We start from the raw sequence: 26,737 nt of genomic DNA, 5'->3' as shown, positions 1-26,737 counted from the left end.
ACTTCAATGTAACGTCTTGGTTTCACTTAAATGTTTTGAATCTGGAAGACTCGTGGACCAACAAAATTCAACAGTTCGCTTTTTTGTTAAAAAAAAAAAGTTGGATGAGAGACGTGTTATGATTTGATCTCAATTTTGAGACCTTCCAAGCTTTGATATTTTATTGTAAATGGAATATGAACCATCAACAACAATTTACTTTTTTATCCATTTTTTTCCCAATTAGGAACACTCCACAAAAAAATGGTTCGCATTTTAAAACTATAAAATACCACGTACGAGAAATTTGGATGGCATCTACAAAACTATGTGGGCTTTTTGGGGATTATCCTTCATTATAGCTCAGCACACAAATTGTATCGTACTCATATGAAATGAATCAAGAACTTCACCAGTTCTACAAAACAGTCCACTGCATGTCAGTCATTTATATATATAAAAAAAGACAAATATAAAATAATAATTATTTGTGCAAAAGGGGCAGAAACAGAACAGTAGAAAATTACAAACCAGCGTACAAATGACCATCCCCAACAAACTTTCCCACACTTGCTACGTTAGAATATAACTGGACAGAGGGACTTTCATATTTCAAATGCTTATTTGCACTCGCACCACCTCATCCAACTTGAAGCTCGAATCTTGCCAGAGGAGACATCTAAGCACCACAAAATGATCCATTCATGCGAACATCAGTGTCAGTAACTTCGTCCTCACAAGAAATAATCTGGTGTTCTTCGAGTTACGTCAGGTTCTCCTCTCCTAGGAGCTGGCTCAAACTGAAATAAATTAAACACAGTGAGTTGATATCAACTAAAGATCACTAACAGGCACCGGAACATAAAGTATAATGCTTGAATCACAATTGACAATAACATTACATCACAGATACTTCAAAAACTATCGCAACTCTTGACAATGAACATCACTGGCATAAAAATTAAAAGACGTGCAATTAGTGAAACCTGGATAAACGTGTGCTCTCTGCCATCATCAACTTCCAAAATGGATGCCATATTTCCGCAGCGATAACAATAATTTGGAGCACTAAAAATAGTGACGACCTTTTGTTCCTGAGATAGTAATTAAAAGATTAATTCATAACAAGCATCCCGTCCTCGGAAAGGTAATTAAAAAATATGTGCTCAAGAATTATGATTGTATTGATTACATGGGCCCAGTTATATCCCTCCATAACTAGCTGATGAGCTCTAGCAATAAGCTTCAAATTATTGGTGTGATTGAATTGCTCTGATATGTCCTGTAAGAATATAATACATGATTAATAAAATGATGTATAAATGAAAACAAGAATGTTTGGTTAGTTGTTCAATGGTTGATATTTACCTGGCCAAAAGTGTATCCAGCACCACGAGGGGAGATGCCCCAACCACAGCGATCATCAGGATCAGACCACAACAAATCACACATTGGACCTTCATGTGGTACTTCTTGAACACGATCGAAGTTTCTTATATTATCAAGGGTTTCGATAGAGGGAGACAATCCACCATGCAGACAAAATATTTCTGATTCAACCTATGCAAAGATTACAAATCGATTTGAATGCCCAATGCCTTGATACACCTAAATTTTTTTGCTAAACAATACATGACAAGGGCCTCAAAACTTATAGCTGCATACGATAACTACAATTTTGTTCACTTTCATTTACAATGGGTACACGAGGAGAAAATAACTGCGGACTAGCTTTTCACATATGTTACAACAAACAGGTCAGAAAAAATAAAAGGGACAAAAATAGGCAAGTAAATTCACTAACCAAGGCAGTCAGAGGGAAATAGTCAAACAGATCTGTAAATGTCTTCCACACATTAGCATTCCCATATCTATAATCCAAATGAAAATATCATTTTTTTTGCATTGATATGGGATGAAATAAGGAAAATAATATGAAAAACAGGTATGAACAATAAAACAATTGGTCATTCAGATACTTTTTCTTCATTTCTATATTAACAAACTACGATTTTAAATGAGATGCAACCTTGTCAAATGTACAGGTCAAGTTCGTAACGTTCTCATGGAACTCAATATGCTGCTGGGAGGGATGAGGAATCGCAGCATGCTCTGAGGCACTGACTTATTCAGGAGCTTTATCCATTACCCCTCTTGTGTCATTTCTCATTCTCCCGTGCTTAATCTTATTTCTTAAAGCTTTACCAATTTCCTCCTCCAAAAATCAATTTGTCTTAAAACTATTCAAAACATTCAAATGAACATCTAGGCATATGACACCAAAATAAATATACACAAACTACTGCCAGCAAATCTTTAAACTTAGAAATCTCTATGGTGCTCCATCACAACTTGGCATCTGCTTCAGTTACCTAAGAATGCACAATCTGGTGACAAACTGAAAAAAACAATCGCATCTACAACTGTTGTTTTATACAATAAAATTAAAGTGTTTTTCAACCACTCAAAACAGCTCAAAGGAGATCATGTAACGTTTAATTTCAGCTGTAAGCAAGCAAAAGGACATTATGTGACAAACAGACCATATCAATCCTACGAGCAAACATATTTCCCCAAATCTTTAGATTATTAAACACTAGTACTGCAGTACATGATACAAAACTTTGAACATAGCGTGAAGCAAATAATATGGGAACGGAATAAACTCACTTTCGCAGGCATTCATCATAAAACCCATAGACTTGAGTTATCTGCAAAAACAAAACAATTGATTAACCTAACATTCAGAGCAAAAAAGCCTAATAGTATGAAAACACATCAAGATGCCAATTAGATTCAATATATCAAGACTAGGGAAAAAACAGTCAACTTAAATACAAAAGGTTTTAAGTTAAAACATTTAGCTTACATTGAATGCATCTCAACAATAGAAGTAACAGAATGAATGAGAGGATATTAAAATAGCAATACCACACCACATTTATCCACACACAAAATAGCAATCCTGCAGTGAACTTTCTCGTTTTTCATATAAGCAAAGCTAAAAGTAGTGTTTTAGTTGATTGCAATTAATCAGAACCAGGCCATACATAATAACACCTTTCAGATAAAAATCGATGAAGAACTAGCGCGGATTAGTAGCATAAATTAATACCTGTCTACTTTCATGATTTCCTCTGAGAATTGTGATCCGTTCTGGATAACGCACTTTCAGTGCTACTAGAAGCTGCAGGAAACAAGCGGACAAATGTCTCTCAAGTTTCAATTTTTGTTTCAGAACAAAATGAAAGGGAAACTGGGCAACTGATATTCTGTTTTGAATGTATAGTCATTTAGTACTTACCGTTACAGTTTCAACCGAATAGTAGCCTCGATCAACATAATCTCCCATAAACAGATAATTTGTGTCTGGGCACTGTCAACAAGTAGATTAACCCATATTAGATACTCAAAAAGCACCTGTACACATCAATTAACTGAGGTATAGAAGAGGTCGAGAATAATAACCTCAAAAAGTTAATGGCATCATACCATGAAACAACCCATGCCCCACCCACTTCTCAGACTAACTCACAGAGAAAGGAGACTAAAAGGAACCAACCTAATCCATATAAAATGACAGTACAGACATGTTACCAAATTTAAGCATACTTAACCATAAACCCCACATAGAAACACCAAAAATATACCATTCCCTATTACTTGTAACTTTTTTAATAATTATCACCACGATTGGTCTAATTTGTCAACAGTCACTGTCTTTGATTGTGGCCAACTAGATAAAAATATGTGGTAAAGCAGGCATCACAAACAGAATCATCAAAGGCAGTTAATACAACAAATGTGAAACATGATCAGAAAAAGAAACCTGAATTAAGAACATCCATAGAGACAGAAATAAACACAATACCAAGCACTATATCTTTCATTTTTAAAAAGAAAAGCCATGTACTATGAACCAGGGTGACAATTTTTTTCGATTCAACTGGTTATAATAAACAAGACATCTCCAAGTTACACTCAAGCTCTTTGATATTTCAGTCAAAGATCGATTAACCAGCTAAAGACAAAAGGATAAAGAAATGTTAAAGTGTCATAGAAAACTACAATACCTTCCCTCCGATTCGGAAGAGTTCAGCAAGATCATGAAATTGTCCATGAATATCACCACAAATTGTCACAGGGCTTTTTACAGGCTGCATAGAGCAACAAATAAATCAACATAGTATCCACTAACAAATATCCACAGACAAGTGAACATTAGTCACTGAAACTCGAGTGAGTGCCCATACATGTGTCAATTAGGATTGTACGATGAAACACCTCAGAAATGCCAAACCAAAAAAAAATGTAACTAAGAAAACATCAAAAAGAGCCAATTTTTTTAAAAAATACAGCTTTAACAACACATTCAGAAGACATTCTCGAGGCATCAGTATCCAATATTTATATATGATTATGACAATTAAAAGGTAGGCTCAGGAAAATAATCAACAAGTCAAATAAATAACTTTCCACTCAAAGACCTTATGGCACCAAACAATCCGTAAAACTAACCTAGTTTCTTTACAGAATCTTTTCTCAAATAAGTTTAGTTCAATTATAAAATAATGAACTAATAGAATGAATTACAATTCAACCAATTCCTTCCATACAATGTATGGCACAAATCCATGGAATATTGTACAGACTACAGAGACAGCTTGTGTCAAATAGATAGTGGATGTCAAGTTCCAATCACACTAATCAGGTACCATCTTTCAGATAGCTCAGCCTGAGTACATCACAACGAAAATTAGCAACCACAGAGGAGGCTTTGTTCTGTCAATTCGTTGATAATGGGTAAAAAAAACTGTTATCTTCCAGGCTAATAAGAATACTTCAAGTTTCAACAATAACCTAAACTAATAAGGATAGTAACACTAAACGGGGAAATGTTGCCATACCTGGACATTGCTTTCCGTCATTAGTATCTCTTTAGCCTTATCGCATAAGGTCCTAACCTGAAATTAAAAAATGAGGTACCCTCATATTCTACACCCTGTTTCATGTTATGAATGAATATTACGGGAACAACATTTTGAAAAAGGAAACAAGAAGAGATCAAACTACAGGGTAAACTCATCAGCTAAATAAACCATAAAGCCATTGCTATTACTTTGTGTTTAAATCACACTAGAAGCAAGAGGCCAATTTCTAAATATCGACCACTTAGAGGAATGCATAGAAGGCCAAGTATAGTTTCAACAAAATTCTACCGTCCTGCGGATCTCTACAATCCAGAAGTTACCAAATAGTAAGACCGAACAATGGCAATTCATGCCAATCTTGGGCACGTGTGGGGAAAAAACCAATAAATAGTAATATTACAAATAAATTTTAGGGTAAAAAAAATAAACAATTTTTTCATTCTACAACCGTCATTTCCTTTCTCAATCCACACTATTTCACTTTCAGAATCCATCTGAAATTTCTGGCATATATAAATGATGTTGAGAAACCATCTCCAATTGCCACAGCTTACAAAAACAATATCCAAATTTTCCTGATTTTTCCATAGTTTCTCTGATAAATATAACTTACAAGATAAGAATCCAATGCATCCATCCGTCAATACCAGAAAACCTTAATGATCTCGTCTAGAAACTTCTCGACAAAAGATTGAAAATAAATCGAATTCCTATTGACTTCTCTCACTTAACATATAAGAAATCACATCGATGGGAACGAAATCTAACATCTGAAAACCGAATAATATTTTCAACATCATAAACGTGCAGAACGAAGAACCAAAAATCCTCCACCCCTCAACATATTCAAGTATACAACACGCACCAGATCTGTAAAAAGACGACGACGAAAACAAAAAATAGAAAATTTAATAAATTAAAAGGGATGAAAGAAAACCTCGGGCTCAGACAAAGGCTTGCACTGCATAAGCTGAGCAATCTGTTCGTCCAGATTTCCATGTGTGCTCGCAGCTGCCAGATCCGCGCTCATCTTGCTCTATGTTCCAATATTATGTATCAAAAATAAGGCAACCGGGGAAGAAATTTCTTAACCCTGGGCCAAGATTCAGGGTATAGGTGATCTTCGGAGGATTGATTTGAGGAATTGTGCGTGTACGGGGGATGAGAGAGAGAGAGAGAGCTCGGCTGAGAGCAGATGGTGGAACCGAGGGAGATGGAGGAGCCAAATTCGTCGATCTGCTTTTATTTCATGTTATGTTATGATGAATTCATAAATATCACTGACTGAAAATATTTATATATATATATATATATGGCCATCATTTAATTTTAATTTTAATTTTAATTTGCTTTTTTCCTACTGAAACTAAATAATTAGCCACCACAGCGTGCCAGTGTTACGTGTTCATTTTTATTTATACAAAAAATAGTTTCATACATTTTTGTTTCTATGAAGATAAGAGTTGCACTTTATTTTTTTATTACAAAAAATTGTTGTGAGTCAATTTTACGAAATGAATATCTTATTTTGATCGTCAATGAAAAATTAGTATTATTTATATTAAAAATACTACTTATAGACAAAGTTGATCTGTCTCACGAATAAAAATCTAACACCGCTCACCGATAAACTCTATGTTATCACAATAGTACGTAATCCAAATTAGATAGATAAATCGACCCTAACATAGAATTTTATCATTGTTATTCTCATATAATTTCTTCGTGTGTATAAGTTTAAAAAACTATAGAATTGCTTCGTGAGATAAAATTAAAGTTACAAGGATTTAAATAGTATTAAAGAAAGTGCTCGAATATGATGAATCATGCTATCAAGACCTCGGCCTACACTTGGCAGAGACACACACACAAAAAAAATCTATATCTTAATATGTATACGTAAGTAAACAAACTAATCTCGATCAATTGCTCCAGTATCTGCATATAAGTAAGGTTTGCAGATCTGGATTCATTCGGCGGCGACCATCAACATCTGCCGGTGAACCAGAACTCGATGTTTTGAGAGAGTATTTTCACCACTTGCTCCTGGAGTGGAGCCTGCAAGAAAATGACAGAATATTACAAAGACAAAGAGAGACATCGCGTGGAAATGTAATCCGGCCGCCAGCAAATTATGTTGTGGTGATAAGAAGAAACAGGAACAAGCGTAAGGTATAAGGATAATCGGATTAGGTTTACTGACAGAAGTCGAGGGAAGAAAGATCGCTGTAAACTTACTTTGACGAGACTCAAGAATACATAAAGCCAGTCCACATAATACTCTCTTCATAAAGCTCAAAGATCCATACACGAAGGCGCGTCCATTGAGATCTCTGCCAACGAGAAAACTCTGCATGCTCACCCCAGAAACCTATTATATATGCCGAAAAGAATTTGTTCAGAAGTTCGAAATTCCAGGAATGCTATCAATATTCATCTGAGAGCTCATTCCCGTCGCTTTTTATCAAAATAAATGTATTGAAGTGAGATAATATTCCTAGCATACTAAAAGAAAATCCATGATTACAGCTTCGAAAAGAACAATAAAATGTTCTCTGATCCAAATGAGAAAAGTTAGAGAGGGAAACTTGGTCCATACCATCATCAAAGCATTTGCAACTCCAATCACAATATAATGGATAAAATATACATAAAAGAACTCGTGCTACTTGGAAGAAAAAGGATCCCTGCACCAGAAATCATCCAAAGAAACCCTCCGGCAGAATATAGCACCTTCGAACGTTGACCTGTCCAGATTATCTCCTGTGTGACGAGTACAGAAATTTTCTGATATATAAACCTGTAGGAGGAGTGATACGAGGAAGCTGCTAATGTAGATGACAGCAGGAACCTAGGCACGAATATTGAACACATGATAACTATCTATCAAAACTTATATCCTTTTCCCGAATAATCTTATATAAATGGAAGTCTTGATGTAAAATCAAATGTGGTACCACAGCTTTTGAGGATTGGATCATTTTCAGATCATTTATGACATAGAAAGCTAGAAATGCCTGTTCCATCAAGTAAATGAAGCAATTAAAAGTAAATGTTAGAAATCTCTAATCTGAAAAACTCCTTTTTGAAACTACTGATCCATATGGTCGCCAAACCATTTATTCTGTTACTTTCTCTAGAGCACATTTTTCACTTTGTCTGAACTTACCAGATCACCTGCAAATATGGCTGTGAATCCATCGGCAATTTGACCCGAAAGCATGACAATTGCAGCATCACTGTTGAAAAGAGGCGACGCATGGAGCATAAATTGACAGGAAACAACCCGATTACAGCTCATGAAAAAGCATGATCGTGACCACATTATAAAAGAACTAAGTCTCGCGAGCTTCACTTTCCAAATCAATAACAGTATTACTTAAACCATTTGATGAATTAAAATGACTTCTCCGTATTATATATCTCATTTCCTGGACTATAAAATCGAAAGAAAATCATTTTTTTTTGTCATAGTATACAACGGTCTTTATATTGAAGCAGAGATCAAGCCGATACAGTATGTACAAACCTTGGAGGCAATCCAATATGAGTCAAAAATAACAAGAGATATGTAAACCAACAGGCAGCTGTTATATCATTCAGCATATGTCCCACCCCGTAATAGAAGATAGAGCAGCTTACAAGGGGCTTGGTGGTGCAAGACTCCTCCTCAGTGGTTCCCCCCGCCATACTGTTTAACGACTGCAAGAATATTCCGAACCAGAGAGATCCTACAAAATGATTCTTGTCATTCCAACAAAAATGGAAACAATTCTTGTTATATATTTATTCATCTTTAAAAGTACAGGCAAATGTAGCGATCGTTTTTCTAAACCCGTCGTCAATATTTACGACGGTTTTTGTTTAATTATAAATTCAAAATTTTTAAATTACTCCAATGGTGCGAACGTTAATCCCAATCAATTAATTACACATAGATTAATTTCCCATCTAGTAGTATTATTAATTTTGCCATTCTTCTTTATTTTTCTATTTTTTAAAAAAAATTATTGTTTCTTAGATATCGTAATTTTTAAATTAATCGATTAAATAATCTATGGCAAATTATTAACGGAGAAATGCTTATAAAAGATATTGTCAAATACAATATATGATTCGAAGGAACGAAAAAAGTCAATATAAACTTACCCAACTCAAAAATCAATATCGAAGAAATAAATTCGAAGGTTGATAAATTTTGTTTTCTTTCTGCTACCTTAATTTTGTAGGTCCATTAAATTGTCCAATTTTGTGTTTTTGCTCAAATGTCAATTTTAGCACGTTAACTTTCAATTTTCGACTATTATGGTATATCATTTAAAAATATTCACATGACTTGGAAAATATCAAAACAAATTTAACTTTGAAAATTTAATAAACCAAAACTCAAAATAAAACAAGTTAATAAAAAATTATTTTCCCTTAATATTTCAAGTATTAAATTATAATACTAAAATTATGATAACCTTTTCCCCAGCGTTTAAGTTTTATTCAAACATTAGTATACGTACTTTGTATTTATAATATCATTTGAGTAAAAAAAATGCAAGATAATTCTATTTCTCATATAATATATTTCTAAATGAAAATTATTAAAAAATGTATGTTCACATATGTTGGGTTTGGCCCAATTTTTCTCCAGCCCATTACCATAGCCCTTTTTTCTTCCATCCCTTTTGTTTTCACGTATGGGCTATAGGGCTTTAATAAGCCTCTCTTGCCTTTTATTTATAGTGGCCGCCTAACGTTTCTTCTCCCCCAAGAGAGTGAGCAGCTGATTTGAGAGAAGAGAGAACGTGAGACTTTGCTTTGTGTGTGTCTTTCTTCGATGACTGAGTGTCTTCGGTGTTCTCTCTATTTTGTGTTCCTTTCTCTCTCGTTTATTCTCGTGACAGTAAGGGGACAAATTCTCTGTGGGTGTGTGCAACCCACTGGCCGTGAGAGCATTAACCAGTGAGAGCGTGAGTTGAGGGCATTAATCAGTTTTTCTATTGGAAACCTTTTGTGGTCTTCACCTTGGTTTACTGTGTATTTGGAGATGCCAAAATCAGTTTGTCTGATCCCCGTTTTTATTCGAACATATCATATTACATTGGTTATTGTTGTGGCTAAAAGTTGTAGGTTGGCCAGTCTTAAAAGAAGGTACAACATCACCGACAGATGGGCACCTAACACCACATTCTAGAGGGGAAAAACTACTGAATGTGGATGAAATTGAGGGCATGTTCCTCCGACTTGATAACTTTCATTCTTGAGTTTTCCTCGACGTGCATTGTAAATTTTGTTCGTTGGTTGTTGTCATGCTATTTTCGAATTCATGCCATTCTTAGGAATTTTTGTGAGCGGATAACTAACTAATATATTCTAAGTAGGTCTCTTGTGAAATGATCTCACGAATCTTTATCTGTGAGATGGGTCAACTCTATCGATATTCACAATAAAAAATAATACTCTTAGCATAAAGACAAAAACTTGTGTGAGACGGTCTCACGGTCGTATTTTGTGAGACAGATCTTTATTTGGGTAACCCATGAAAAGTATTATTTTTTATGCTAAGAGTATAACTTTTTATTGTGAATATGGGTAGGGTTGACCCTAGGGATGTCAATGGATCCGGGTTTTACCCAGACCCGCAATGGACTCGCGTGTATGGGGTGGGTTTGGGCATACTAAATGGGTCATGGGGTGGGTCTCAGGTCCAATTTTGCAAACCCGTCCGGATATGGGGCGGGTCATGGGTCCTATAATACCCGCCCCATATATATGTGCATATAAATACTCTAGGGTTTTAGTTTTAATAATTTTCATTTTTTTAGTAGCTCACCTCAACTATAACGATCTTAGCTATTCTTATGTCAATTGTTGCATTTGAATCTGCTTTTAGCAATTGTGGAAGAATAGTTGATCCTCATCTTAGTAGACTTAAATATTGTCTACTCACTGATTTTATATTGATCTGTTTAAATAATGTTATGACTTTTTTTGGGGATGTCAAAATTTTTAGGAGAGCTAGTAACTCTTTTTTTTTATGTAATTCTTTATGTCATGAAAATACTTTGTTTGTTATTATTAAGTGTGTCGAAAACATGAATTAATTTTCCACAATGTTGTATTTAGAGGCTTGTCTGTTTCATAATTCAGTCATGTGAGAAGAAAGATTACTTTTTTATTTTAAAAAAATTCGGGTCTCACGGGTCTCACGGGTCTACCCGGCCCCATTTCGTATTCGAGGTGGGGTGGGTCCGAAGAATATTTAACCGGGATGGGGCGGGTAATGGGTCAAAGTTTTTTTCATGGGGAGGGTCTTGAGTTTAGCCAAACTCGCCTCATACCCACCCCATTGACATCTCTAGTTGACCCGTCTCATGGATTGGGATATGTGAAACGGTCTCACATGAGACCTACTCTAGCATAAAAAGTAATATTTTTTCATGGATGATCCAAATAAGAGATTCGTCTTATAAAATACGACTCGTTAGACCGTCTCACACAATTTTTTGATATATCTTCTTTTTCTCTTTCTTTTTTGGCCTTTTAATGCGACTTACTAGTATTGTTATTTGTATGTTAGTCAAAGTGACACATGTTCAACATATTTTGGTCTTTTGACGTTTATTTTTCTAATGATTTGATTTATATCAAAATAAATATCATATCATATCATAATTATTAAAATCAGTGATGGGTTATAATTCAATTTGAAAGAGGAAAATATAACAATTATAAGGAAGAAAATGGTCGGTGTAAAGGTAATTTGAAGAGAAAAAAATTGATATATGCCCATGCCACGATAATGTGGTGTGCGGGGAAGTTGCCGCAATGTCATACATACTCAATCCAAAAAATCCAGTACAGATAAGATGTATATTTTAAATTATTTGATTTGATTCTATATGCTTTGTAGATTGCTTCATACATACATTCATACATAAACACATATATAATGTAGTCATTGGTAAAACACGTTGTAATAAGGACTTTTTTGTATATATTTTTAAAAGTATTCTGATATTTGTCTATTTCAAGTGATATACTATTGAGATTTTGGTTGAGAGAAAATTGATTTTATTATTTGGTGAATAACATGTGAAGAAAGTAAAGTGAATGGAACATATAGAACTTTACCACCAAAGTTTATTTTTGTATTCTCCTCTTGATCTTTCAGACATGAGAATTGGCAGCAGTAGTGTGGACTTATGGTAGATGGAAATTAATTATGCGATCTCCATGTTTAGACTTAGGGTTTCAAGTATTGGGAAAATGGGAAGGAGGTGAAAGGTTTCAGACGATTTAAGAGATTTGAGTTTTTTTTCTCAATTAGTTTTTAACATAAAGACGACAGGATAGATTAGTTTGGAAATATTAGGGATCGACGATGATTTTGTGAAAAACGACAGACAAGAAAGATCGAAATGAGGATTAACTCCGAAAAAATGATATAGATATACTGAATTCATCTATTCCGTCTACTATAATATCTCACTATAATCAAAACAAATAAAACTCAAATCAATATTTAATTGTGGAAAACTCAATACTCTATAACTATAATTTACACAAAATATCAATAACATAAAATTATAACATGTAAAATCTGATATAATAATATACACAAACATATCAGAAGGCTGTAAAACAAAGCAAGCTTAAAATAAAATAATCGTTCGTCGCCTGAGAGATTCGAACTCTCGCGGGGAAACCCCATGTACTTAGCAGGCACACGCCTTAACCACTCGGCCAAAGCGACGACTTGACGACTGGGTTCATTTTAATTTTTGTTATTCCATTGTGTTCTTCAAGTACCGTCACCGAAACGTTGGGCCCCAACCTCACTTCACAACTTTCTTCATCAAACCAAACTCCAAAGCAATTGCCATTCATTCCCCTCTACCCAAACTCCAAAATCGCCCAACCACCTAACGATCCCTCCTCCGCCACTGCCACCGCCACACCATGTCATCCACTCCATCGACCACCACCCCTCCCCGCCTCTTTTACCACCCCGCCTTCTGGTGCCACTCCTGCGACATGAGCATCGGCCTTCCGCCCTCTCCCACACCCACCGCCCTTCTCTGCCCGCACTGCCATCGTGACTCCCTCGAACAGATGGATTTGGAAGATTCTCTTGCCCCACCTTCCCCCGCCTCCCGAAACCCCTTCTCCATGGACCCCAACAACGCCACCTCCTTGACCTTAACCCCTTCCGATGACAATTTTCTTCTCAACAGCCCCTACCTCCACCGCCTCATCCACCACCTTACCACCACCGCTACTGACGTCGAGAACCCACGTTCGAACCCCGCCCCGAAAGCGTCCATCGATTCATTAGAGGAAATCACGATTACCCTCGATAATGACCCTACTTTGCTTTGCCCGGTGTGCAAGGACCCGTTTGTTATAAACTCTGTCGCGAAATTGATGCCTTGCAAACACACGTATCACTCAGAGTGCATCGTTCCTTGGCTTGAGATAAATAACTCTTGCCCTGTGTGCCGGTATAAGCTACCCACATGCCAGGAGAAAGGAGCGGAGATCGGTAGGGAGGATGTGCGGTTTATGAGGCTTGAGGAATTTGTGGATGACGAGGTGGATTTATATGGGTATAGGAATACGCTTAGGCATATTGTGCGAAGGCAGGGGTGGAGTGAGGAGGGAAACGTTGGCAGTGGGAGCGAGGAGAATTTGTTCTCGCCGACACAGGTTGGGGCGGTGGAGAGAGGAGATGAGGTTTTAGAGAGGGAAAATAGTGTGGAGACAGTGTCAAGTTGGCCAAGGTGGCAAGTGGATGAGGATGGGGGAGGAAATGGTGATGGCGGTGCATCTGCAAGAACTTGAAGTTCAATCGGAGCTTCTATTTGATGTCATTATTTTCCGGCATAATTAGCGGTACAATATGCTTGCTTCTTTTGATTTTCGCCAATATGTTGTTTTGCCTGAGATGTTTTGTTCACAATTTTGGTAAGATATTAATTAATATTTAGGTGACGAAAAAAGGAGTTATTAGAATCCTTCAGAATCAATTCATCCTCACGGTTGTGAGGTGCAATGCATAAGAATGGATTAAAATTGTGATGTAGATTTAGCCATTGTTTTGTTTTTAGTTTACAGCACATAGTACTAATCAGCGATATAATAGTTCCGAATGATGAAGATAAAGGAGAAAACTAAATAAGATTGATTGTCTGCATGTACAAGAACTTAGGAGAGCAGTCTTCACTAGATGTTCAAGGCACAATTAAGTTGGATTATGTTGGCCAACTACGAATTGAACGCATAAAGTCCTGGTATTTGGAAATCCGTTGAAAACAGTGGGAAGATTATGTTGGATTGCATAGTGAAATTTGAAATACATAAGTGTGCAATTGGGGGTGTGAGGAGATTTCAAATCATAGTATTTGAAATACATAGATTTCAAATAACTAGACTGAGGAGTGGATTAAATCAAAGCAATAAAGTATTGGACCAATGAAAGGGATTTCAAATCCCTTTTTAATTTGTGCCAAAAGTATATGATGGTTTTGAAATCAAATCCCCTAATCTAAATGCACCGTAGATCTTATGTTAACCGTACATGATGGATTTGAGTTGCGAGTTTGACATAAAATCGTTCTAAATTGTAAATCCTTGTGCCTAAATTTAGTGGTGGCGATGGTGAGGGTTTACATGAATGCTCCACCTTGCTAATCTTTCTCAATTATTGGTGGGGAACAAGTTGTAATCCTTGGTTGAAATATAAAATTTACACATTAATTCATGTTTTGTAATGTTAAAATGAGTTGATTTGAAGTTGTTTATGTCTTCATGTTTTGGCGACCGAAATGTCTGGTGTAATGCCTTACTTTGGATCTGTTGACCTCTTGGACTATTTGTCGACCGTTGTCACTGGTAGTCATAAACAAAATACCGATTACCCCTCACAAATTGTCACTAACCAGAAAGATAATGGTCAGGGCCCTAGGGTTGTGAAAAGTTCCCTTTTTCTGCCGCCTGAATTACACAGCTGGGACTAGAAATATTAGTTTGGTATTATGAGCCTTTCTTTGGAACTTGATAAACTAATTGTGGTAATTGCACGCTGGCTATGGCTATGTTTATATTTTCATAGTAGTTGATACATATTTCTTTGGGTGGCCGGTATATGCTTTCTTGACAAGATCAGAGAGTATCATATCTGCACCGCTGTCTATCTGGGAACAAGTGAGTGAGTCAATATGGTCTCATTTGCGATGAGGTCTCTCTGCTTCATTTTCTCAAACCTCCCATTCTTTCTCTATAACGTTTTCAATCAAGTTGCCTTTCTAAAATTTAGATGTATCGGCACTATAATTTAAATAGAACATGAAGTAGTGAGGGCTCATATTCTTGGACTGCATAATTAGAACCTAACACATGCGCTGTGTTTTCTGTCGAAAAATGAAATAGCTATTGTAGTTTGTAGTTGTTTTCTATTTGGTTTGGGTTGTCAATAGGGGAATAGCATATGAAATTACTCATACCTGAAAAAAAATCACTTTCATTTTGTTTTCAGGTAATGTACATCTCTTAAAGCGGCCTGAGGTATCCCATCACCAATAATGGCCTTGTGAAGTGTGTGGATGACTGTTCTGTTTAGTGACCTAAAATTGTGGATCTTGCCTTCTCTCATCTCCCTTTCCCCCCACTGTACTTTTTCGTGTAGCATGAAGAGTAAATAATTCTTGTAATTGCATTCGAAAACTTTGTGCTGCAAATTTTGGTCATAATTAATAACCAAATATGTTTGTGCCTCTCCACATTCGGCACGGTTGACCTATCTGCAGTAATTTACCCTGCAGTTGCACTGCATTTTCCTGCCTCAAAAGTCAAAACACGGCCAAGTGTACACGCACACTTTGCGAAACTATTTTTACTAGAATACTTTTATAGCAACACCTTTTTTTTTTCCCTCCGCTCCAATTTCAGGATAGTTTAAATATGGCACGTTCATTATCAGAGATACATTTTAATAAAATTAATAGCTACATATATTTACTTTAATTTTAATTTTTTATTTGACTTAATTTTTATTTTCTATTATCTATCCTGACCTATGTTAATAGGGCAAATTTGTTTTAAATCCCTAAATTTAAACTTAACTTTTCAAGAAAAAAATATATGTTATAACTATTTGATTCACCAAAAATGTTTCACACGTCTTGGGTGTGTTCAAATGTTTTTTCTCGATTGAAAATTAGTACAAAATATTAAAACTATAATATTAATATATATGATATTTGAATATAAATTTTTTAAATCTGATATTAATATATGATTTTTGAGTATTTAATATATATAGAAGAATGTGTTAACACTATAATACATGTCTTTTATCGAATGATTTTTTTTACAAAATATTGAAAATATTATATTTGAGTACTGTTAAATACTTAAATATGTGTTACAAGTGTTGATATTGTTAAAAAAATTAAAATTTTATGCTCAAAATCTTATATTTGATTCTAGATTTAATTAATTTGATGCTCAAATATCTTATATACTAGTAAAATATGCACATACGTTGCATGTGTTATTATTATTTTTAATTTGATAAAATAATACTTAACAATTAATGCGAAATTATTTTTAATTTAAAAGAGTTGTTAGATTTCGAGAAGTTTTGTTTAGATTTTTTTTCTTTTCAAAATATAGAGCGACTTGAGGAGATTTTTAGTAAGATAAGAAAGGTAAATATGGAATTAAAGATTTTGATATCATCTAAGCTAATTACTCTAAAGATCTAAAACTTATTACTTAAATAATAATTTTACTCGTGATGGATCACCGTGACATATCATGTTGAGCATGTTTTATCTAATTATGTATTTTTATTCTTAAGTTCTTAAATATATTTTTATAAATAAAAAATAAGGCTATTGTAAAAAAAATTGCTTTTGATATTTAAAAATTAATATGTTTTATATCTCGTTTAATTTATTTTTAAGAAAATCCATTCACTTGATTTAAGAGGTTACGCTATTCTAGAATCGCCAGCCGTTGATCATCATCAAGAAAGGCCTCTTGACTCGTTCGTTCGTCCATCACCCGCACGATTTGGCCCATGTAGTACTCATTTCAGTCGCATCTCTTGCTTTTTGGTCATGTCCAGCCTATTTCTTTGCTTTCTGGATTAGATTGTCATTTATTTTTTTATTTTGGTTTCTATTTTGATGTGTTGAACGTTGAATTTCTCCACCTTTTGGGTAAGCATCTGCACGAATTTTTAGTTCTTCGTATTTGTTGAGCTGATCTTCTGATCGTATTGGTAAATCCCATTTTTTGAAACTAATATTTAGAAGCTTCACATGGTTATTTTGCTCTAATATCTTATTCTTTTAGTCACATTTGATTGCAAATTGCTTTATAATTTGAAGTAGCGGCATTTTAATTTCATCACTTTTCGAGGTATTACGTAGAATTTTCAGGCTAATAGTTTCAAATTTTTATGTTTGGTCCGCTGATCTGCTGAAATATTTCTGAACATTCTTATTCCAAAATGAATATTTAGAAGCTTTACCGTGGTTCATGCGTTGTCATATCTGTTCAGAGGTGGTAATTTATTATCTGTTTTTTTAGTCACTGTCGGACAATTTTATGTTTAATATCTTCCATTTCTATCTTTTGCTCAGTTCATCTTATGAAAATCTATGTGAATTCAATTTTCACAATGAATCTTTGAAGCTTTATAGTGGTCTGTGTGAAATTATATGTGCTAGTTTTGAGCCATTTTTGTGTAAAGTAATTGATTCTTTTGGTAGTAACTTATTTGATGCAGTGCAATTTTGGTTTCGGTGTGCAATGTTGTTCTATAAAAGCATTTCTCTATTATCCAGGCTGCGTTCACGAACCGTAAGTGCTTTCAAAGACTTGGCTGTTGTCTATATTTTTCTTGCAGTTGTGTTCATGCACAAAGTACAGAAGATGTGGAATGATTGATTTTATATGATAAAATGGATGTGTTTATATGTTGTATAAATAACAGATTCAGCAGCTGGGTCTCAGCGCTTCTGTTCGCTGGCTTCAAGTCCAAACCACCTCTGATGTTGTAAGCATTCGGTTAGAAATCAGTTTTTTAATTTGTAGTTCCCACTTGGATCACTGAACATGAGATGATCTTCTGTAGTGGATATTTTATTGATTTGTCGCAGATATCAGTCATTTTTTGGCTGCTCAGCGGCCTTCAGGCGTCTGTTGCTCCAATTTCAGCAGTAGAATCATAAGAAACAACTTAGGATAAAATAAAAATTTAATTTGTTCCAAATTATCTATTGTGGTCATATGTGATTTGAAGCTTTTTTTGCTAATGTAAGAAGGAAAAGATAAAAATTTGAATTTGTTTTTTCCTATGCTCACTATGCCCATTAAGTATAATTATGAAGAAAAGAGCAGGTTTTTAAGTGGATATGGAGCTCATTTATCTATAGCTCAACATGGATAGTTAAGAGCCATGATGATATTGTGAATCCTCGGTGCTTAAAACTGTTGACGTATAGATCATTTCCTTGCTAGGAAGAATCCTATAGTGATTTGGGGATGTTAGTCAATGTGGGTTCTTTTTAGATGATAAAATCTTTCAAACTAGTGGTATGATATGAACACTGGAATAGAACACTGGAATAGAAATAGTGCTACTTTAGAGGGAAAAACCATGCCTAAAATTTGGTGTTATGTGATTCGGGATGAAACTGGGCTTAAAAGTAGTCGGGAATTGCATGATGTTATTTTGAGTTCCACTCATTACCAAGTGTTTTAATTCTCGCCTTGTTTTGTTTTCATGTTGAAAACTAAATTAATTGGTGGTATTCATTCTATTTTTGCTATCAACTTTTTCTAGGATCTCCATTCTCAGCTGAAGGAGTTGATTCCAGAACAGCAGGTACTTTTACCAGTAATATGTTAATTAAAATAACTGAAAACGGATGGACAGATATCTGACCATGCACTTGCACACTTGTTTGATAGTTCTTCTTTTTTATTTGATGAATTGGTCAAACTACTGATGTCTGAAGGATTTTGGTGTGATGATGTTAACTGCACCCCCCATTTCCACAGGAACGCCTAAAAAAACTTAAGTCTGAACATGGAAAGGTTCATCTGGGAAACATCACAGTTGATATGGTCTGTTTGTTTGTTGCAGTTATTTTTTCCTTTAGTTATTTTATGGTGATAGGGAAGCTGACAGCATGTAAAAATTGAGTTGTTTGTAAATTTACAAAGGTACTTGGTGGGATGAGGGGAATGACCGGATTATTGTGGGAAACCTCGTTGCTTGACCCAGAAGAGGTAAATTACTGACTCGATTTAAGATTGTAAAATATCCATGCAGTTCCAAATATGTAAGGCTCGTGGCTTGCAGAATCAGTAACTTCTTGTTAAGTAGGTTGTTTACTGTTTAATTACAAATGTGTATCACCGTTCAAACTATTCATTCAGGGAATTCGTTTTCGGGGTTTGTCTATTCCTGAATGTCAAAAGTTGTTACCTGCTGCAAAGCCTGGTGGAGAACCATTGCCTGAGGGTCTCCTCTGGCTACTTTTAACAGGGAAGGTTGGCTGCTAAAAACTCTCGATGAATTTTTTTTATCTCTGTTCTATTTTCCTGGAAAGAACAATTATTTTCTACTTAATTTGTATGTTGGGTTAGCTACTAGTTTCGTTTTGTTGACTGCTTAGAAGTAGGTTTGCTGTTGACGTTCTGATTGAGTTGCTATGCTTTTCTGATTCCTCTATGCTCTTTTTTTATATGTTTAAAAGTTAATCAGTTTGTTTTTTTTACTAACCTCATTTAGGTTCCAACAGAAGAACAAGTGAGTTCGCTGTCAAAGGATCTGAGAAGTCGTGCTATTGTCCCAGGTTCCTAAATCCACAAATTTACCTCAAACTGCTTACCCTATGATTTCACATAAGACAGGATTCAAACAAACCTCCCTTTTGTATACATCAAACTCTAAAATCCGTGTATGATGTGAGATGCCTAATCATTTCATTCAATCCAATCAAGTTTTTTGTTCATGCAAATTGGTTTTTCAATGAGAAGAAAGCTCCTTCACTTCATATGTTGTGTTATTTTTATTCACCATGTTCTTTTTTTGTCTTTGAAGTTTTCGTGTCTATTTTCATGCAAGTTTATCGTGTTTATATGTGCCGGGAAAATTATTCCGTCTTTGAGTTCTCATACTTGATTGCAGATCATGTGTACAAAACCATTGACACCTTACCCGTTACTGCTCATCCGATGACTCAGTTTGCAACTGGTGTCATGGCTCTTCAGGTGGATTGATGAATTGCTGTACTTATTTGGGTCATTTATTTGGCAATGAGTGATGTTTCATAGCTGGTCTTGATAGCCTGAATTTTTTTATTTTTTATTTTTGATTTGGTAATACTAATAATAGTGCTAACTGAGAGAGCGAAAGAAAAGTAGCAGGTTTGTTGTAAAGTAGCTGGTTTGGAGTTTCCTTAAGGGAGTAATGAGACACTCGGATATGTATGATACATAATTCCCGTCTTGTTTTGATGTATGAGTACAGAAAGCATTTAGCAGTGATTTCTTGGATAAACTTTAATTCTTGATTAAATGCTGATTGTTTCTTCTTCCATTAACAAACTGGCTTATAGATTTAGTGTTTTAAATGCTTTCTCTTGGGCTTGTTCTATATGATGTGTTTTAAATCATTTTTTTAATGTTCAAGCCATTTTAATTCAGTACAACATATGATTATATTTCTTGATTATGTAGCATCAATTATGGAAACATTTCATGATTCTTGATTTTATTTAAGAAGTTATTGACTGAAAATTCACTTTCACATGTTTCATGAAGGTTCAAAGTGAATTTCAGAAGGCATATGAGAAAGGGATCCACAAATCTAAGTGAGTTTTTTCCTAAGATTTTGTGTTCTGATTTTAGCTTCATTTTGTATTATGATGCTACTGGTTTGACCTTCAGGTATTGGGAACCAGCATTTGAGGACTCCCTTAGTATAATTGCTCAAGTTCCCATTGTAGCTTCATATGTCTACCGCAGGTTTGACTTTGGCAGTTGGAACTTAACCTTGGGTGATTGAACTCATTAATTTAGATCAAAATTTTGGGGTAATTTTATGCATCATTCATGTAAACATTTGAAATTGTGAAGGATGTATAAGAATGGAGAAGTTATACCAATGGATGACTCCCTTGACTATGGTGGAAATTTCGCCCACATGTTGGGCTTTGATGATCCGGCCATGCTAGAGCTTATGAGGCTTTATGTCACCATTCACAGGTGTGTTAAGTGATTTATCCCCTGACATGCATTTTTGCATACTGATTCTGAATCGGCTTACATACAACAATATTTGTGCTTTTTGTTCAGCGATCATGAAGGTGGGAATGTTAGTGCCCATACTGGTCATCTGGTTAGTGGTTTTCGCTACCTATGATTCATATGTAAATGATTTTAGCGAATTCATGATATTTTCGATCTTTTTCTGACTTTTAGGACTTAAATTTGGTGCAGTTACCTTTGTGCCCTTGAATTTTGTTTACTGCTCGATAAATTATCTTATCATTGCAGGTTGCGAGTGCCCTCTCAGATCCATATCTATCATTTGCTGCTGCGTTAAATGGTCTAGCTGGTCCACTTCATGGCTTGGCTAATCAGGTGCTAAAATGTTTCTGTTCCCATGCATATCTTTTATTTTTGTGGGTACGGCATGCATTGCTTAATTGTCAGTTATGATGGTGAAGTAATCTATGCACTTCATTAAATTCTTCTTGCGATAATTTTGTAAAGGGAAACTTCTAAAAAAAAAAATTCTGCTTGCTATCTGACCATCGCATTGATTTGAATACATTACGTGTTAATTATGAAACTGATTTGTCCAACTGAATTTTAACCTTTGTTTCTATTGGTGCCTAAAAGGATCAATACCATCAAAGAACAATTATAGATAATGTAAAAGTTGGACTTATGGTGATGCTGTGCTATGTTGACTTGTGCTTGTTAACTAGTCAGTCTTTATCTCGTAGGATTTTAGGAGGCAAACTCCAGAAACATGTTGTCTTATTACTATTGGTTTCTCCTTTTACTCTAAAATGTTTATACATCAGTACAGTTGAACATAGAAAGCATTGTCCTTTTTCAAAGACTAGGTTTGTTTCTCCTGCTATTATGGGTATGGGGAAAACGTAGATAATACTTTCTTGTATATAAAAACTTAAAAAGTGCATTTCATAAAATATTGTCAACATTGTGGACTCCTTTTTCTGGTAGCAAGCAGAGTTTCTTGTATCTCATTGGCTGCTCTCTTTGGTTATTGCAGGAGGTGTTAATATGGATTAAATCTGTCGTAGAAGAGTGTGGGGAGAATGTTAGCAAAGAAAATTTGAAAGACTATGTATGGAAAACATTGAACAGTGGCAAGGTAGTGTGTGAATACTCTTGAAATTGTTAATCTCGTTTTCTGTGAGAATGCGCATTCTAGCAAGCTTCCTGTTTGTCAGAAATTGCTCCGTATTTTATAACTAAATGTAGATCCATTTTATCTTGAATTTCTTTTCATTCGTCATTGTTGTTTACTTGAATTAAAAATAGCTGAAATTTCCCATCTGTAGACACGTTTTTTCTTTACCTTGCCTTATTAGCTCAAAAGTAGCTGAAGCTCGAGTGATCTTATTTATGAATTACTAACAGAATCTCCATTATTAGCCTTTGCAGTGATGAACTTGAATTTTCCAATGGAAAAAATTCTTTCATTTGAACTTTTATTCCCTTGACTGTTTGGGGGAAGAGAAATACGATATACAAATCTTATCCTATCTTATCTCGATTAAAATCAGCATGATGTACTATTAACAAAATTGAAACAAGCGTTGAAGCTGGTCAATTAGTCTTGTAAACCAAAGGAGTCTTCTGTCTTAGTTTTAAACACGTGTAAGTGAAACATACACCTATGTACAGTGAAAACTTTAGTGTGCCTTTTTTCCTCGCTAAGAATTTCACGTGTCTTTTGTTACTTAATACTTAGTTCTATTTCGAATTTCATCATAGCTGCGGTGCTTATTTTGTTTATCATTTAATGTGACTTTCTCATCTCATATTGATATTGAAGGTTGTTCCTGGATTTGGGCACGGAGTTCTACGCAAGACAGATCCAAGATACACATGCCAGAGAGAATTTGCTCTGAAGCATTTACCTGATGATCCACTATTTAAACTGGTTTATCTTTAGGCTTGAAAACATATAGTTGTCTTTTGAGGCTCGAAATTGTTCGTTCTTTTGTGTAACCTTCATTTATTTACAATGTAGGTTTCACATCTTTATGAAGTAGTGCCCCCTATACTGTTGGAGCTGGGCAAGGTAAGTGGTGACAATTCTGCAATAGGAAATTTCTTGTATGCAGTGATAACCATCTGGGCATGTGATTGAGTTTCTTTATATAACCTCAAAATAGATTAGAAGTTAAATTAATTACAGAGGATGAAGTAGAGTTTCAACTCGAACGGATTACAACAACTTGAACGGATTACAATATCAAAATTAGGTCCCGTTTATTCAAGTAAAAAGGTGATTCCTGTCTAAAACAGTGGAAGTTGCGACATGATGAATTGTGAAAACCGGCTCTTTTCTGTTTTTCACTTTTCATTACAAAATTAAGCCAATCTCCTGTTTACATGTTCATCTTGTCAGGTTATGTTAAAAAACAAGTCCACACGAATCTCGTGGACTTGGTTTTGAACAACCTCTATTCCATCTCACAGCACTGCAAAATGACTATATTTATGTTTAATACTCGATTTAACTTCGGAATAGTTTTCTCGTTCTCGCATTATAAGGTTGAACCATACTCTGAACGAACCTCTCAGTTTTGCGGGCCTTGTCCTGATATTCGCCTCTTTCTCTTTCGACTTTTGCAGGTAAAAAACCCTTGGCCCAATGTAGACGCCCACAGTGGAGTGTTGCTCAATCATTATGGCCTAACGGAAGCAAGGTACAAATGTCATGTTCTCCAATAAAGAATAGCTCTCCATCCTTATCCGTTTTAATAATTACCCAAAGTGAAAAAGAGACGGATTATGCACGTAACCATCTTTCTATTATGACAGATATTACACTGTTCTCTTTGGTGTGTCAAGAGCTATTGGCATTTGTGCACAGGTTCTGTTTCCATATCAGTCGTCTTCTTATTAGTAATTCTTTATATTCCATGTGAAAATTAAACTGAGATTGTTTTTACTACTGTTTTATTTTGTTTAGCTTATATGGGATCGAGCCCTGGGATTGCCCCTAGAGAGGCCGAAGAGTGTTACTATGGAATGGATTGAAAGTTACTCCAAGAAAGCGGCTTCTGCTTGAAGTTTCACAGAACTATGCGGAATTAGAAACAATTCTAATAATGAATGCTTGGGAAAAGCATATTTTTTTGTCGGAAATGTAACAAGTTATTTCTGATCATTAAATTTTTGATTTGGGAAGTAGAATCTACTAATACCCCAAATTTTGAATGCCATCGAGTGATGAAAATTTCCGTGTACTTAGTATGAACGTTTGTTCTGTTCGCATAAGCATATAAACTTTAGAGTATACTTGAACTCTTAATTTAACCAACTCAATATCAGAAGTAATGTACGATATTCGACATTTCTGCATGAGTATATTTCTCATAACTTGTAAGGGAGGAATAAATCCATTGCCATTGGATCAATTGCTACGCAGAACCTTTCCCTCGGCCCTCGCTACCTTTTTCTTCTCCGACCATGGAATTAAAATTACACCTTTCATCAGATGTTGCAGTAATAACTGGAATCCAAACATCTGCTGTGCTGCTTAAGATATTCTTGACTTGTGGGTCTGAAGCCATTGCCGAGGATGTCATTTCATCCACGTCGTCTAGTTTCGCTGATAATTTGTCCAGCTCCTCTGCTATCTCCATCTGAATGGACGAGATTGTAAATCCCAGATTGAATTACGACTTATCATGTATCACGAATGCTACATGGATAAAAAATCTGCAACCGATCTATGAACTAACTCATTAAGACGTTGAGCTGACTGGGTAGGAACTTTCCTTGTCTCCATTCCCAGAGATTCGATCTTGGCACGCAGCTCGCCTTATTCTTGATTGGTTAATGATTCTACCTAGAAAATATTAAGGTGGGTAGGAAAAAATGGCCGAATTAAAATTTAACATACATATATTAGAGAAAAGAACACTTGAAATGCGAAAAATAGATTCCAAGGGAAAGAGAGTGACTGATTTGGATTCGTCGGAAACTACTGAAGCTGACTTAAGTTAACTGGAGATCGATGAGAGTTTTTAATTACAACAGAGCACAATACATAAGATTGATAAGCATAATGGACCTATTCTATAAATAAAGAAGTTCCTTGAAAAGTTCAAAAAGCCATAAAACTCATTTCAACTTCATTTTGCCAATCAAATCCGTAAACTAAGTTTGCATCATGTGTCATGCATGGAAGACAACTAAGACTTTCATCGTTCAAATTTTCTGTAACATGTAACGCAAGGATATCAATTACATTGACTGCAAATATGTCTCATATCTTAAAGGAACATGGCACCACGCCCACCATCAGACACACATGGAAGCCCACACAACATGCTCTACTCTGTTACGCCAATTTGGAAACCAGTAATCACAACAAATCAGTCTTGCAAAGCAATTCGGTCGTATGCGATGTCTTGTTTTAAGCTCCCTGTGTTTCTTTGTCAGAGAATAGAGCAGATTTTTGCCTAATTCTGGTGGAATGATACTGCTGGGAAAAAAGATGTGCATTGGGCCAGATGGGATAAACTTTGTAAGTCTAAATCAGCGGGAGGGCTTGGCTTTCAAAATCTCATTGCTTTCGACAAAATCTTAAACAAGTGTGGCGAATTATTCAATCGCCCAATTCACTTATGGCTAGGGTACTTAAAGGAAGATACTTTAGGCATGCGGAGGTAGGATACAATCCTTCTTATATTTGGAGATCTTTGATTTGGGGTAGAGATTTCTTGAAGAAAGGATTGTGTTGGAGAGTGGGGAATGGGCAAACCATTAAAGCTTTCCGAGACCCTTGGATTCCAGGGACATCGATGTTCAAAAGCTGTCTACAATTGTATTCAGGACAGGAGACATCAGCGGCTAGGTTCATTAAGGATACGGGGGAGTGGAATGAGCAGGAACTAAGGCTAAATTTTCCATGCATGGAGTACTGGAAGGATTCCTTGATATCCCTTTGACTCGAAGGGGAAGTATTGATACTAGATTTTAGGTTGGAAGCAAGGATGGTAAGTATTCTGTCAAGGCAGGGTATGTTGTAGAGAATAATCGTGCAGCCCCCCGACTTCTCAATCATCACAACCATCACAGCCTCTACGTTCTTGGAGGCAACTAATATGGAGGCTCAACCAAACACCAGAAATTTAGCAGTGATACAACCACATATTCCTATCGATCACATGACCACATAAGTTACATTACACGAACCCAAGACCTGCTTGTTTTCAGGTAATTTGTACACCAACTTGAGTTCACGAGGATGGTTTTCGACGTGTCTAGCGTGAGGCAAGCAGCACGCGCACTGCATGTGAGGATCATATTTGCTGTGGAGCTGAAGGTTTTGCCTTCGAATCCGTATAGTATGCTTTGCAAGTGGATACTTGGTTGGGGTAGTTGGAGGTTGGAAAAAGGGACAGAGGGTGAGAAGGGTAAGAGGAGTACTCGAGCAAACGGGGCACGTCCAGGCAGAAGTCGTGGAGGTAGAATTTGCAGGAATGGCATCCATGGAAATGGGGTTCGGATATTCGGATGTTGCACATTTTGAA

General features: G+C 35.6%; 3 protein-coding genes, 1 long non-coding RNA gene and 1 other non-coding gene across 7 annotated transcripts; 2 read left to right on the top strand and 3 right to left on the bottom strand.

Moving 5' to 3' along the window:
* Positions 1-395: 395 nt before the first annotated feature.
* On the bottom strand, positions 396-6,184 carry LOC140838217 (serine/threonine-protein phosphatase PP2A-2 catalytic subunit-like). Its single transcript, XM_073204374.1, has 11 exons — positions 5,848-6,184; positions 4,887-4,943; positions 4,053-4,136; positions 3,284-3,355; positions 3,095-3,166; positions 2,650-2,690; positions 1,784-1,850; positions 1,348-1,539; positions 1,172-1,261; positions 966-1,073; positions 396-779 (listed from the first exon to the last, which is right to left on the bottom strand). The coding sequence occupies exons 1-11, from the start codon at positions 5,938-5,940 to the stop codon at positions 714-716; spliced, it is 942 nt and encodes a 313-aa protein (XP_073060475.1). The 5' UTR covers positions 5,941-6,184; the 3' UTR covers positions 396-713.
* A 512-nt stretch (positions 6,185-6,696) lies between these two features.
* Positions 6,697-7,930, bottom strand: LOC140813654 (uncharacterized). Of its 2 annotated transcripts, XR_012113995.1 has the most exons (4): positions 7,868-7,930; positions 7,711-7,761; positions 7,510-7,673; positions 6,697-7,281 (listed from the first exon to the last, which is right to left on the bottom strand). It is a non-coding gene; the product is annotated as an uncharacterized lncRNA (long non-coding RNA). The 2 variants fall into 2 exon arrangements; XR_012113994.1 differs by having other exon boundaries at positions 6,697-7,673.
* Positions 7,931-12,575: 4,645 nt separating this feature from the next.
* Positions 12,576-12,657, bottom strand: TRNAS-GCU (transfer RNA serine (anticodon GCU)). Its single transcript has one exon. It is a non-coding gene; the product is annotated as a tRNA-Ser (tRNA).
* A 119-nt stretch (positions 12,658-12,776) lies between these two features.
* LOC140838207 (probable E3 ubiquitin-protein ligase RHC2A) lies at positions 12,777-15,676 on the top strand. 2 transcript variants are annotated; one of them, XM_073204361.1, is made up of 3 exons: positions 12,777-13,796; positions 15,070-15,141; positions 15,439-15,676. In XM_073204361.1, the coding sequence occupies exon 1, from the start codon at positions 12,864-12,866 to the stop codon at positions 13,743-13,745; it is 882 nt and encodes a 293-aa protein (XP_073060462.1). In that variant the 5' UTR covers positions 12,777-12,863; the 3' UTR covers positions 13,746-13,796; positions 15,070-15,141; positions 15,439-15,676. The 2 variants fall into 2 exon arrangements, with proteins under 2 accessions (XP_073060462.1, XP_073060452.1); XM_073204351.1 differs by lacking the exon at positions 15,070-15,141.
* A 1,212-nt stretch (positions 15,677-16,888) lies between these two features.
* LOC140838200 (citrate synthase, mitochondrial-like) lies at positions 16,889-24,507 on the top strand. Its single transcript, XM_073204341.1, has 20 exons — positions 16,889-16,991; positions 17,701-17,774; positions 17,908-17,970; positions 18,760-18,801; positions 18,978-19,043; positions 19,143-19,208; positions 19,359-19,472; positions 19,714-19,777; positions 20,113-20,195; positions 20,748-20,797; positions 20,874-20,951; positions 21,063-21,191; positions 21,282-21,324; positions 21,483-21,569; positions 22,231-22,332; positions 23,020-23,127; positions 23,218-23,268; positions 23,826-23,899; positions 24,015-24,066; positions 24,166-24,507. Coding segments are annotated over exons 1-20 (1,446 nt in total). The 5' UTR covers positions 16,889-16,990; the 3' UTR covers positions 24,265-24,507.
* Positions 24,508-26,737: the final 2,230 nt, after the last annotated feature.

The sequence above is a fragment of the Primulina eburnea genome, chromosome 1 (assembly GCF_022965805.1).
Source record: "Primulina eburnea isolate SZY01 chromosome 1, ASM2296580v1, whole genome shotgun sequence".
In the NCBI taxonomy this organism is placed as follows: domain Eukaryota; kingdom Viridiplantae; phylum Streptophyta; class Magnoliopsida; order Lamiales; family Gesneriaceae; genus Primulina; species Primulina eburnea.
This window is presented reverse-complemented; position numbering and strand designations above follow the sequence as displayed.

What these genes read in the sequence shown, in the direction of transcription:
- LOC140838217 (XM_073204374.1), bottom strand. Translation starts at nt 5,940, where the DNA reads ATGAGCGCGGATCTGGCAGCTGCGAGCACACATGGAAATCTGGACGAA. An exon ending in ATTTCCCTCTGACTGCCTTG is followed by an intron (nt 1,540 to 1,783) that starts GTTAGTGAATTT and finishes ATCTTTGCATAG; the next exon opens with GTTGAATCAGAAATATTTTG. An exon ending in CTGGATACACTTTTGGCCAG is followed by an intron (nt 1,262 to 1,347) that starts GTAAATATCAAC and finishes ATATTCTTACAG; the next exon opens with GACATATCAGAGCAATTCAA.
- LOC140838207 (XM_073204351.1), top strand. Translation starts at nt 12,864, where the DNA reads ATGTCATCCACTCCATCGACCACCACCCCTCCCCGCCTCTTTTACCAC.
- LOC140838200 (XM_073204341.1), top strand. An exon ending in TCCAAACCACCTCTGATGTT is followed by an intron (nt 17,971 to 18,759) that starts GTAAGCATTCGG and finishes AACTTTTTCTAG; the next exon opens with GATCTCCATTCTCAGCTGAA. An exon ending in CGTTGCTTGACCCAGAAGAG is followed by an intron (nt 19,209 to 19,358) that starts GTAAATTACTGA and finishes CTATTCATTCAG; the next exon opens with GGAATTCGTTTTCGGGGTTT.